Source organism: Anopheles arabiensis, chromosome 2 (genome assembly GCF_016920715.1).
Source record: "Anopheles arabiensis isolate DONGOLA chromosome 2, AaraD3, whole genome shotgun sequence".
NCBI lineage: Eukaryota > Metazoa > Arthropoda > Insecta > Diptera > Culicidae > Anopheles > Anopheles arabiensis.
In genome coordinates, this window is record NC_053517.1 from 54,188,977 (window position 1) to 54,202,449 (window position 13,473).

At 40.9% G+C, this 13,473-nt stretch overlaps 1 protein-coding gene across 4 annotated transcripts in view; it reads left to right on the forward strand.

The window, feature by feature from the left end:
* LOC120898521 (synaptic vesicular amine transporter) overlaps window positions 1-13,473 on the forward strand; it is a 27,212-nt gene continuing 13,739 nt past the window's right edge. Inside the window, exons 1-4 of one of the 4 annotated variants that reach the window (XM_040304481.1) lie at window positions 1-120; window positions 820-909; window positions 1,019-1,151; window positions 10,648-10,884. In XM_040304481.1, the coding sequence (XP_040160415.1) occupies window positions 10,671-10,884 (214 nt within the window). In that variant the 5' untranslated portion in view covers window positions 1-120; window positions 820-909; window positions 1,019-1,151; window positions 10,648-10,670. Of the gene's footprint in view, window positions 121-819; window positions 1,152-5,708; window positions 6,252-10,647; window positions 10,885-13,473 lie in introns of those variants that run through there. The other 3 variants (XM_040304480.1, XM_040304483.1, XM_040304482.1) reach the window with 3 other exon arrangements.

Below are 13,473 nucleotides of genomic sequence, written 5' to 3' on the forward strand. Positions count from 1 at the left end.
GCATCCATTGCCAGCTAGCCTAACGTTCGGAAAGAAAACGACCATTCGTTGGACAGCTGCAAGCGTGTCGCACAGTACGAGACTGGATCTCGTCACAGCAGGCCGCGGTTCTCTTTTCCGGTAAGATATCAGCCAAGGGTTATGTGTTTCGAAAACGGACGACATTCAAGTGACACTTGATATAGGGTTTTTCATGTTGCATCTGACAATCATTTGGCAACCTTAGCTTTTTCTTATATTTTGCGTCATAACTTCTGCAATACTGTGCTGCCGTGCGTTCGTGCTAATATTGGTACAAAAGTGTTAAAAGTGATAAGTCTTAACCCGCCGTTTTTAGTGGCAAAAGCGATGGAAAGAACGGATTGTGCGCTGGTTTCTAATGAATTACACTGATTAATGTTCGCTTGACAAACAAAAACAGTGTACTGTGTGGTGTAATGCAGACTAGCCGGGTTTACTAAACAGCATAACCATTCAATATACTCATACTGGTCGATAATATCTCGGAAAGACTAAAGTGATTACATACCCGCAGCTCAGCAGCGCAGTTTTACGTTTGATTTCAATATTGTTTTTCGTCAATTTACCGCTTGAACCCACTCGCCATGGTTGTTTTTCGCAATATTTTCGCATTACTCCCCGGTACAGAACCTAATCGAACGTTAACGCAAACGAACCGAATCGAATGCTCGAGCCGCTTCCCAGACCAGTCCGTCGGAAAATGGGAATCCAAACAGAAGCCGGAAAAATATTTGGTTCTGTTTCGATTCGAGTCCATTTGGAAAAGTGTTGTTTTTTACCCGTTTATACATCCTGCAGGTTGCGGTCGCCTTGTATAAGTTTACAGGATAGCAGAAACACTCGTGAGAACACGTGGTTTAGCTGGTGTCCAGTGAGGCAGGCTCCTGGGTGAGTGCCGTTTCCGGTAGTGACGAATTTGCTGACTTCCATTTCAAGGAAGTAAACCACATACAGGCGACCTAATAAAACAGCGAACATTCGACGAAAAATTCCACAGAACCGCAGCCGTCGGGTATTCGAGCGGTACGGTACTGTCGCTAAGCTTCCGTTGCAAGATGAAGTGACATTGCTCCGCAGACTTCCGGTTCATTTGCGATCCCTCCCGTAGACCCACAACGCAACCGAATCATGTAAGTAACCAGCACTATGGGGTTGAGGAGGGGTTGTTACGCAGTAGAAGAGCTTACTTTGCGGCACGTTGTCGTGATGGTTCTAATCCTGCTGTGAAATAAACTTCTCTTAATGTTATTTTTGTGATTTTGTTTTGGAAAGATGTGAATCTTCCACAAATTAAAGTCAATCCAACCATTTAAATCCAATTAACAACGCCGAAAACTCAATTCTGTACGGTTGCCAGGCAACCAAAGGTGACGCTCTTTTCCGTTCGGCAAGCTTTCACCGTACTAAAGCCAAACAAATGTTGTGTATCATCCACTGCACACGATGCGAAACATCGTGGATTATCTATTTATATTTCAGCTGAACTTGAAATGCTGGGATGAAAAGAGAGTGAAATATATACCAAACTCGTGCCAACATTCGCGGCAGCATGAGCAAGCGTCTCGGCCGGGACTGCCATGCCACGTGCGAAAAATGCCATAGCTGTGGCACAATATTTGCCTATATCCTGGCACAACCATGCGGCTGTTGCCCATCCATTTCGCCCAAACCACCCGTCGTGCACAATCGTTGCTTTGAAAATGGCTTCCTGTAGTGTTTCATGTTTGTCGTTTTGCTTTTCGTGCTACACTTTTCTTGCTGCCTTTCCCTTATCCTGTTCGCACCTGGCAACGCGTGTACAAAAGGAACGGAATGAAGACTAGCTTTAAAAAAAATCGAGCTCTTTTACAGTCGGTTAGCAGCCGGGACCCGTTTACAGGTCGTTATCATCGCTGATTGTTGCTATAAAAGCGGTCGTACCAGAAAGCGGTCGTTCCGGATGAAACAAGACGAGACGCGTGCGAGGAACTACCGGAAGGAAGCAAGGACTTGAGGGCGATAGAAGCAGCAAATCACGCCGACAATTGGGAAAGCGTGGCTGCCATCGCATAAAAGAAGCAAAACTCTATATGTTGATTCGCAAAGCCTCCCCAATCGCGGTACTTTCCAACTACCGGCGGTTATTGGGTTCAGGGTGTAGCTTAACAGTTTTCCTTTATTGAACCTGATCGTTCTATTGGATGCCCGATTTCCGTTCCGTTCCATTCAGTGAAAACAGGGTGAAATAATTATGCCCAAACGCACAAAAGTTGACAGATGTGGTACAAGGGTCGAGCTGATGTCAGAATTGGTCCGTGCGGCCCACAACCAGGAAACGGTAGAGCAACTTTTTACATTAAAATTTCATCATATTTTCACGGTCTAGCGCACGGCCGGCAAAAGTTTACTTGTATCTCAATTAATCCGTGAAGAAGCAAAAAGGTGCAAAACCATCGGCACACAGTCGTGATTTTACTACAGAAAACAACGACACGAAAACTAGTCGGCTAGATTCTCAGAACCGCTTCAAACCCACCTGTTCACAGCGGTGTTTATCTTTTAGAGTGCTTTTCAAACCTTTTCCGTCGCTGCAGCGAGAACCATACCTGTGAAACACTATAGAAAGGTGAAATTGCTAATATTTACTTAAAATACTAAATATAGCTAATGGACCTCTTGGAAAAGATGTAGGACTGTTTAACTGCTTCGTTATAGGCTTCTTTTATCTTGATAATCACATTGAAACATGTAAGAGGAATGTGTGTTAAATAATCTAAAAATGATCAAAGCTAAATGAATTAAGAACTAAACCTTGTGTTAAAAATGATTTTATCGATGAAAAATCTATTCGTTTGATGTTTCGGGTTAATTAATAATATATCTAATTATATCAGTGCGGGAGGATAAAAATTGGCTCAAATTTCGCAAACGATTTTCCCTTAATCGAGTGCGATAATCCACTTTTTTATTCATATTTAACAATAAACACTCCTTTAACTGTTTAACTCCTTTGGACAGGTTTTAGTTTTTTAAATTCATTTTCTTTATAAAACTTCTAAAATAAGGAAGTTCAGTATCAGACATCTCAAACAAACAAGACAAACATCGTCTCGAACCTGGTCAAATTCCCTACATTTTTCATGTCTGATGTCTTGTTTGATTGGTGTCAGTTTTAGTTTTTACTCTTGTCACTTATTTTAGCTAACAAATCTTCATTACAACGTCCTAGTTACTTGATACTATTTTTAAGGAGTTTCTTTCAACAATTTCAGCCATTCCATTCAGACAACTAATGCACTTAACGTATAATTATTAAGTCTTTAGTAATTATTTGTTCTAGTTACTTTTACACTACTAATTTATTTCAACGAAACGATACACTATTTGTAACTAGTAACTATTACTATGTATTCTTGTCAGATAGTGAAAATTCGATATTTTTGCTACTTACTTATCCGGAGCTACAACCGCTTTGAGGTCTTGACCTTCTTCAGGAGTGGCCATAACCGCCACGGTCTCTCGCCTTCGTCTGCCAGACAGTTATCCGTTTTCGATATTTTTGCTAGTTACATTTAATCTTGTAGCTCATTCCACTCAGATCATGAGTTACTTGTAACTAGTTGCTCTTGCCAGTTAGTGCTTACTAGTTATTTTGCTAAGTTATTTCAATGATTCACTTTTTTAAATATGACGACCAGTTACAAGTATCTATTCACTTTAACTAGTTACTCATGGAAAAGTAACTGGTAAGCTTTTATTCTTTATAATGTTTTAATTCCCATCTTTAATTGGAATGTGTGTTCCCTTTTTCTGGACTGATTTCTATGTTGATGATCTTTATTGGCCGACGGTTCGAATAAAAATCCAACCACGCTTTTGTTTGTAGCATTTAATATCATTTGACTACGTGTCTAGTGATATTATTCTTTAACCTTGCACCGAACAAAATTCTAGCAATATACTAACTAACGTTGTAAGAAAAAAAAATCATACATTAGTATAGATAACTTAAGTTTTGTTTTCAATTTAATTGCTACATTTGTAAAATATGTACCATTTATAACCATTGGTTATAAATGCTGGTAAAACACGTCTGATTTGTGAGGCGATCGAGATAATCAGGTCTTTTCATCTCTGGTATCGCTTTACAATGCAATAGCAGAGTAAAACGAACATGTTCTTTCCTTGACATTATGCACGAGCAACGATTTGCTACTTGTTGCATACACCGGAGAACGTTTATCGTATGTGACTGTATATAACATATTTAACTAACACAGTCATGAATTTGGGATGATAAGGCAAATGACTATAGGTATACAATAGCATTGTTTATTACGTTCCATTATAAATAAAACGACAACAACAACAAAAACGAACTAAACGCAAGTTACTTTTTATATAAACACTCCCTAATGTGGCGATAGAATGGAATAAAATTATAGAAAACAAGCTTAATGTCTTGTAATCCTAGCAATATCAAAAACACACAAAACCTGTTCCGGATACACATGTGTTCCACGTGCTTTTTTCGTTTTGGCAAGCGCAAAAACATCCACCAGTCCAAGCTTTTTTCGGTTGATAAATGCTACCGTTCTAAACGCATTTGGATACCTCAAAAACAATCTAAAGATTTGCTTTCTTTACTGTTTACGGCCCTAACATAAGACCGTCGCGTGGTTCTCCGTGCTCATATCCGGGGAAGATGGAAGAGGTTAGCCTTGCCAAATGTTTTAAACTTAAAAATAAAAAAAATACACACATCCAGGAAGATGGCAAAACACATCACAAAGCATCGCATCAAGACAAATAGAGAAAAAAATGAAGTAAAAGATCTCCCAAAAACAGGTTCTCCGTCCTGTCGGCGTTTGGGAGCTCGTTATCTTTGCAAGCTTCGCTTTGGTTTATTCGGTACTAGGAGAGCAAGTTCTGGGGTGCGATAGAGTTTGCAGTTTGTTGGTAGTTTGAAAGAATGTTTGAAAAAGATTTTAAACAGTAGTGGACAGCTCGTTAACAAATAGGACCTCTAACAATGAGCCGAACTTTGTTCGCTTTTTTATAAGTGTAATAAAAGGTATTACATTAAAAAAGAAAAACTAATGAGCACAAAAAAGAACCAAAAAGAAAAGAAAAATCATCTTACAAATTGTCAATGTCATCAATAGGCAACTCATTTGTATCACACTGTAGCAGTTCTCGTGCTAGCGATGCTGCTGTTCATCTGGATCGTTCAATAAACGCAAGAGATGAAAGTCATTCCATGCGGGGAATGGAGCTGTGGCAGGTTGTGTATAGAAGCGCGTGTGAAGCGTTTGAAGACGCGCCCACTGATACCTGTGGAGCCGCGCCGGTCGTGTGTTGTCCAACGTGGATTATAACCGTCAAATGTGTGTGAAGCTAAGGAGGTTTGACCGGTCGTGCCTCATTCGAGGATGGCTTGACCGAAGCTCCAAAAACTGTGGCTTTTAAACCGCACGATGATGAGGAGGAAGATGTATGCCCCAATACAAATGAGGATGGGTCGAGATAAGTGTAGCTTTCCGATGCTGGACAACAGCTCGTTCTGTGCGTACATATACCTAAGCTTTATCACGCCTGAGTGTGAGTGTGTTTATGATCGACATCAGAAAAATGAAAAGAAGAAAGAGAGTAAGAGTACAGAACGACCCACACAAGGAGAGAGAGAGAGAGAAAGAGAGAGAGAGAGAGAGCGAAAGAAATGAAAGAGAAGGGCACACAACGAAACTCATCTTAGAAGGGGTAACGCAGGTAATCGCTCAAAGGAGGTAGCGACTAAGATAACAGCGACGCATCGAGGGAGAAATGTTTTGTTAGTTTTTCTTAGCGATCCGCGCGGCTAGCATCGTGGCAGACGAGTGCCGATCAGACTGATCGATTTCGCGATACGTTTCTGTTGGGTTTGAAATTTTCAAATCCCAAGGAACGCTTTTAATAACCCATACTCGTGGCTGCTATAACGCGACCTCGCTACCTCGTTTGCTTAAGTGTAGAATAAAATAGTGCTGTACGTTTCGTTGCCAAACGCGTGTTGCGGTGTACCATCTAGGGAAAGTTTACGATCATCTTCCGTCGCTGTTGCAGATACAAGACATTTAATTTGTGTTTTACGTGATTGATATGGTTAGACGCTATTTTGCAGTCGTATGTTAGTACGGTCGTGGCAGTAGTTGGTGGTGTGCAAGATTGTGAAAGGCGGTGTCTCGCGCTCGTTCTTTCTATAGTTCAAAAAGGTAATTTAATAAGAGATGGAAATGTAATCTGTTTACGTGCTGGCGTGTGTGGTGACATTTCATTCATAACGATCTTGAAGCTCACTAAACCATGAACGACCTTTCACAGCATAAATTCACACCGGTGTGCTAAAAATTGTGATGCAGCTGATCTCTTGAACAGGAGTTCGCATTTTTTGTTGTACCGTCGTTTGTTTCTAGTGCTTGGTAAAGAACATGACAACAATTTTTACTCGTTCATAATCAAACAGGTTAAAATTTGTTGTCCAAACAAAGTATCTAATAAGAACATGCATCTAGCGACTGTTTGATTGATTGTCCACGTGTTTTCTCCTGTTTTGCCTTTGGCTGATGTGCGCGTTGGGCAATTAATGCCTTGTTGTTTACTGACAGCTAAACCATAATCCCTATTTAAACTTGAACGTGACGAATTAAGAATGTTGCTTGTTTTGCTGTTATTTGAATTGCCTTTTATTAACTTTTTTTTTTAAATAAGTGAGCGATTGTTTATGAGCGCCGTCGTTTGGTTAAACACATTTGGGTCGTAGATGAAGGGCCCTTGCTAGGCCCTTAATACGCCGAGATGCATCGTCACACGCCTTGCTTAATTGTCAGAAATGAGGAAGTTGGCAAAATAGAATCAAGCATCACACACACACCGACGACATGCGCTGTGAAACAATTCGCGCACACATTTAGCAACTCATAAGCGTCCAGCAATCTAATAGCTGCATTTCACCTCACTGTACCATACAAGCCGGTGACATTCATTGACCACGGTCGAGTGATTAGCACGTGACGACCCGTTAGCTCCATTTTGGCTACCGCTACCGGGTACGGCGGCCGCCCAGCAAGACCCACTATGGCGCAGTTACCTTTTGTCTTCTCTTGGCAGCGGCGGAGAACCACAACCAGCGCAACGAGTCGTTCATGTGCTCAATCATCTCTTACCACGCATAGTTCACATTAGATAGGAATCTCTCCATTCCGCCCCATTCTGGTCGGGCCACGTTTAGTGCACGGGTTACAATCCACATAGCTTCACATACCGGCACCTGTCACGAATGCTACCAATCATCCATTCATCTCGCAAAGGTGGTCAAACGTGGATGAGTTGCAAGCGGAGCTAATTCATCGGCACCGTAGTAGCAGGAGTACGGGGTATGGGGGCAAACCGAGTCATTTGGCACTGCGTTGTTTGAGGCGCTAATCGGTACATCGCCTTGCATCCGGACTGGTAGTGAAAAACTTGCTGCACTATGAACATTGCAACCCACGCAGTGGTTTGCACGAATTGAAGAGCGCGTGATAGTGAACTTGAACGTGGACCCGACGCATTGTTGCCGATGGCATTGGATGTTCTAATTTGGAACGTGTGTACTTTTCTACCATTACAGTGCGGCACAGCGGCTGCTGATGGTAGCACGTGTAAATGGATATTGTTGTTAATGAGAACACTGCGCTGATGCCGGGGATTTTGGGGAAACATTTCAATGATAACACGGCATAATTCCAACAGCCAGCAAAGTCGGTCGAGGTGGTTACGTTTCGATAGTAGCATTATTTTGATTGTATATTTCACTTCCCACACTCCGCTCAAACTAAACATGTATGATGGTGCAAGTGAAAAGTTTTTATAAACCAAGGTATCTTTTTGTTTTTTAGGAAGTTATTTTCTTACACGTAGTGGGAGTTCAAATTATCGTAAAGAAAATTATCTGATAATAATCAGAAAAGTTTCAGATTTTCAAAAAATAGTTTTCTTCACTAATTTTTGTAAAAAAGCGGTTTCGAGATTGTCAAAGTATTCTTCAAACTATCTTATTATCCTTATTAGTAATCAGAATACCTTATTGCATTTAAAAGATGGTGATATAGCTAAATCTACACTCTAATATTAAAATTCAGAAGATTGCTACATGAACTTCCTCTTGATCAAAATAACCTAAACTCCTGAATGTTTTTTACCAACTTCCATTTTGCCTATGTGAAATTTATTTACACATACTGTTTATGTTCTGAATGTCTTATTTATACAGATTTCACACTTCACTCATATATTTCGTATCTTATTTCACAAAGGTATAGAATATCGTTTTTAAGAAAAGAAATAACAATCATCGTGTGCGAGGCTTATGACGTAAACTTATGAGTTTTGTAGTCAGTGTTATTTTATCGTATAAATAATGTGCCTGAATCCCTAAAGGAAGTTTTTGTTCTAATAATTTCTAATACCTTGTTTAGTAACTGGTGATTGTATACCGCCAAGAGCCGATTGAATTAGTTTTTATTAAATATAACATATACCCTAGTAATCGAGTGTTCTCGTGTTATTATAGTATAATACGTCTTTTTGTGTAAATTTAACGAGATTTCTGCAAGCGTAAGCAAGTTTGGTTAACAGTTAACAGTTGAAATGCTCTCAAATTTTGTGTTAAAACATATTTCAACTTCCTTTCAACACATGATCTACAATCTGCACGGCTATTCAAAATTTGTTTTATTGAGCATAATAACGAACAATGAACAGTTCAGCATGTAAACTGAAAGAAGAATAGTATCATTACCTATGACAAAAGATGGCAAAAAGAAAGGAGTTGCGAGATTAATTAACTTTAATTATTGACTTAATTAATTAACTTAATTAATTAGGTTAAATTATGTATAGTGTTCTGTATTCATACAATTAAAACAGCATGAGAAATCTGTGTTTGGGATTATAATTTTGGAAGATTAGTAAATGTGATTGTGAATCTTTTTGATTCATATAGTTTGAACCGTTTTCGCTAATGTTGTATATTTATTCGTACATCTTTACATGTGTTACTAATTTTCGCATTAGTAGCAATGGAAGCTAAGCGACCGATACAACTTGTTTGTAGGACGAAACTAACAAAGCAATCGATTAGGTACAATAAAGCATTTAAAATAATGCACAAAGAACAAATAGTGGGGCCCTTTCCGTTTGAAGCTCGTAGGCTGAAATTTCAGCCTGTCAGCTGTTTGCATTGTATAGCAGTTTTCGAGCAGCTATCTGAGGGAGTATAATATACAGGGGCTATGAATTTAGTAGGAATTTAGGAATTTAGTATGAATTTAGAAGACTGATTTTTATCGCTTCTGCTTCTGAATGCAGATTTTAAGAGTGTTTTGAGTATTCGTCAAGCCTCCAGAAAGCTCGTTGGAGCAAAAGTTTTCACTCGTTCTGTCATAAAGTGATATTCAAATTCACCTGGACTACATACACTTTGATTCCAGATTAGATCACCTGATTTCTTTAATGCACCTTGGGATAAATGTAAACAAAACCGTGTTTTCGAGCATGTACTCGAATCTAATTCTAGCTTTTAGGCTAAAATTTTCTAGACTGAAAATCGCAGGCTAGTTTTTTGTGTGGTTTTGTATGGATTGTTTACATGATTTCAGCCTCCAACTGTCAAATTCCATACAAAAACCTAACTAGAATCGTGAAGGCCCCCAGTCTTAGTAAAATTGATTTTACGTGTCACTTCGTCTACAAGCGGGTCAGATGATAAAGTGTCCAAACTCCTATCGTCCCAACATTAGCCCATAACTTATCGTATCATTTCATGTCGGTTGAGTTCGACCAGCATCCCCAGGAAGGATAACTATAATGCAGTGCGACATAACTGATTCGTGGTAGCGGAAATAAAAACGTCACCTTGGGAAATCATGAAATATGATACGGACTACTTTTCAATTGTCGTAAGACAGTACGGTCGGCTGTCGTTCGCAACCGTGCTACAACCATCCTAATCACCATTAGATCCTTCCGCAATCGTTGCGTGCAGAGTGTGGGTCCCCGCAGAAATCGTCCCTTCCCCTACCCCAACCTTCTCTCTCTCCTCCTACGACAATACAATCGTTTTCCATTGCTTCTACGTTTCCTGTATCTCATCCTATCCCGCGTTCCTCCAACAGAAACCCACGCACTGCCACCCAGACGTCTACCGAGCGTCTTGGGCGGTATTTTACTTTAATCTCGCCAGCAATGCTTCCGCAGGAACCGACCCATGCCAGAACCAGTCGGTCTTTGATCCCACCTCTGTGTCCCTTCCCGTGCGGACCCAACCACCACATCGTGTACCTTCCGTTACTTCCCCCTTGCATCGGCACGTTCGCAATGGCGAAAGAAAATAATCCGCTTTTCATTTCAATCTCTACTTTCCTGTTCCGCTTTTTGGCGATGGACGCCCAACCACCCACCAACCAACCAACCAACCAACCTGGACCATCGATGTAAATGCGGGCCCGACAACTGACAACACCTCCACCGACCACCGCGTCCCAACACCAACCGTGTGCAAAAATGTCTGGAATGGGTTGTTTTGGGTCGCTCCGTTGCTCACACTTCCACCTCCCTCCCGCCCGGCAGCCGCTGGTGTCGAGTAAGCTGAAATGCAAGCAACGGTCTCGGAGGGAAACGGTCAGGGACCCAACAGCAGTAGCAGCAGCACCGGCCACAATCACAGCTCTTCTCCGAAACTGCCGCCACCCGGCTCGTGGGCATCGCTGAAGGCAAACGTGATAAGATGGCGCGGCTCACGGAAACTGGTACTCGTCATCGTCGCCATCGCACTCCTGCTCGACAATATGCTGCTGACCGTCGTTGGTAAGTTTGGGTGATTGGCAATTGTGGCGAAGAACAAGGCATATCCAGTTTAATTATCCACAGCACTAAAATTATCTTTAGCTTAAATCACCCATGCACTTTAGCATCTTTTGCCAAATCTATCAAAAGAGTCCTTTGTCAAAATAATCAACGCTTCGACCCATTCGTGCAGTCATATTTGTAGCTTAATTTAAAATAGCTCACCGAAGCATGTCAGTTGCGGTGTAATATGGTGCAAAAAATTCCTATTTGCATAATAGCTCTGAGCTCTCAGAGCCGCGCTAAGTGCTCATTTTGAGTTCAACTGTTAAATCAAATGGAATTATGGTCACAATAAAGAGCCGAGCTATACTGCCGTTCGAAGCGCTGCGTTTCTTTTCTAGAAAAGCTTTTCGTTAATTACACAACAGCTGCACGACACAGCAGGATAAATGTATTGAATATAACGCAAAGCAGTGTGGTTCCGACGTTGTAAAATGGTTTTCACTCCATCATCGACGAATAAACTTCACACCACCCTTACACTTTCTTACTTCCCTTGTACACGTACAAGGAGCTAACAGGGAAAAAAACACCATCGTTGTCTAATAGACTAATAAGGGTAGTCCCGACCACGCCAATGAAGGACGATGAATCACTTACCCTTCCCAAACCCTAACGACAGCTACCGGCAGCCTCCGCTTTTTCCAGTGATTCCAGTGATGGAAAATTACAATCTTCCCGATGCACGCCACTGCTGATGAATGCTATTTTTACCAACACTCACTGCCACAAGTGCTAAGTAAGTCGGAGATAGGTTGAAGGTTCGCCACTTTCTTCGCCATCGCTTACTTGCCAGTGGCAGCATCTTTCCACACCGCGATCAAAACAAGAAATCGTTTTCCCAATGGCAGCGAAGTAAAATCATTTCCTTCGCACAGGATTACGGATCACCGTGGAGCGGGATTCGTACGATTGCGAACAGAGCCGTCTTCCTCCCTCCAACAAAGGATGGCCGCTTACTGCCCTGGTCCAAAAAGCGCGTCAACAGGCAGCATAATAGAATGAAAATTGTTTCTTTAAAGCCACTTATTCGGCAGCAGATCCTAATCAGCTAGCGGGAACGTAGCTGATACTGAGGCAATTGCCGCTTTTGCCTCACTCCCAGTGCTGCGGAAATGGAACGGAAAATGGTCGCACCGGAACTCTTGGTAGTGCCGGAAAAGGCGCACACAATCCGGAGACGATGGTGGAAATCGCTTCCTCGTCTTTGGTCTTTTGCTCATTTCGCTTACTTTGTGGCATGTGGCTTTGTTATATTTTCCCACTCAACTGTTGCATGCGGTTGAGTTCGTTTGGAATGGATTCTACTGGATTGTGGAAAGCCACCAAGCATCCCGCAACGTTTAAATTATACTGTTGAAATTTCTGATTGAGCAAACACTGTTCTTGTGAAGCTGTAAAGCATATATTAACATATTACATATTCCAAATAACAATTCGATCCACAAAAAAGTGGTGTATATTTCGAAAACTGCCTGCTACAACATGTTTAAGAACTTACGACATTCCAATCGCTTTCCGGCCATGCCTTTGAACATCGCGTATGAAACAATGAAAACGGTGGAATATAAGACCGTTGCTAAATAAAGTGCACTACATTATGACCCCTGAAGTGCTTCAACACGTTCTGCACAGGCATTCCGCTCGTCTGAGTCGAAAAGGCTAAAACATGGTCCTTTGAATGTATGCCAAACGGAGAATCTATTTCAGCTTCACCGGCAATGTTGAGTGTCTTGCACAAAAAATAGACTATTTCATTGAAGGAATGGTAAACGGTTGAAGGACCAAGCCTTGTTCACAAGTACCAGTAAAAGACAGAGCGAAAGCTAGAAAGAGGTAGAGAAAGCGAGAAAACAAGAAAACGGCATAAAAGCCGTTCGTACCCTTACAGACCTCCCAGTCCATTATTCTGCATGCAACTTGTTGCATTTTCCGGCATACGGTGCGCCAATAGAACAACGAAAAAAGAAAACACACAATGTGAATAGTAAACGGTGTCGAATGAAAGTGGTGCATTATAATGTCGCTGCGATTAGGTGCATTCTTTCATTTGTAAGAAATTGCTGAGAAAAAAAGGTACAATGCAAAGGGATGCAGTCCAATAATTAAGTTTCGTAATAACTGGTTTTAAATGCATATAATTTCCGTTCACTGCTTTGTATAATGTTATAATTATTTACATTGTCTTAGCGTGCTTAGCTAAAAGTTTATAGTAACATTTGAAGATTGTTTGAAGTTGAGTTGTAGTTTTACTAAGTTGCAAGAGTCATGGTCTGTTCACTAACACGCAAAATAGTAACAATAGTTTGGCTGTTTTGATGTACAATAAACATCGAAGAAGACTTTTTTAAATATTGTTTACACTTCTAACTTAAAGAAATGTTTGAATCAATCAAGTCATCTGTTGAAGTTCTTACAATCACTCAAAGTTGAAACTATCTAAAAAATGATTAAATTAAATAATCCCCGCATGGGTTTGAAACCATTAAAACGATATTACAAGACATCAATTTGTTTGGCTAGTCATTCGTTTAAGGAGCATTCTTT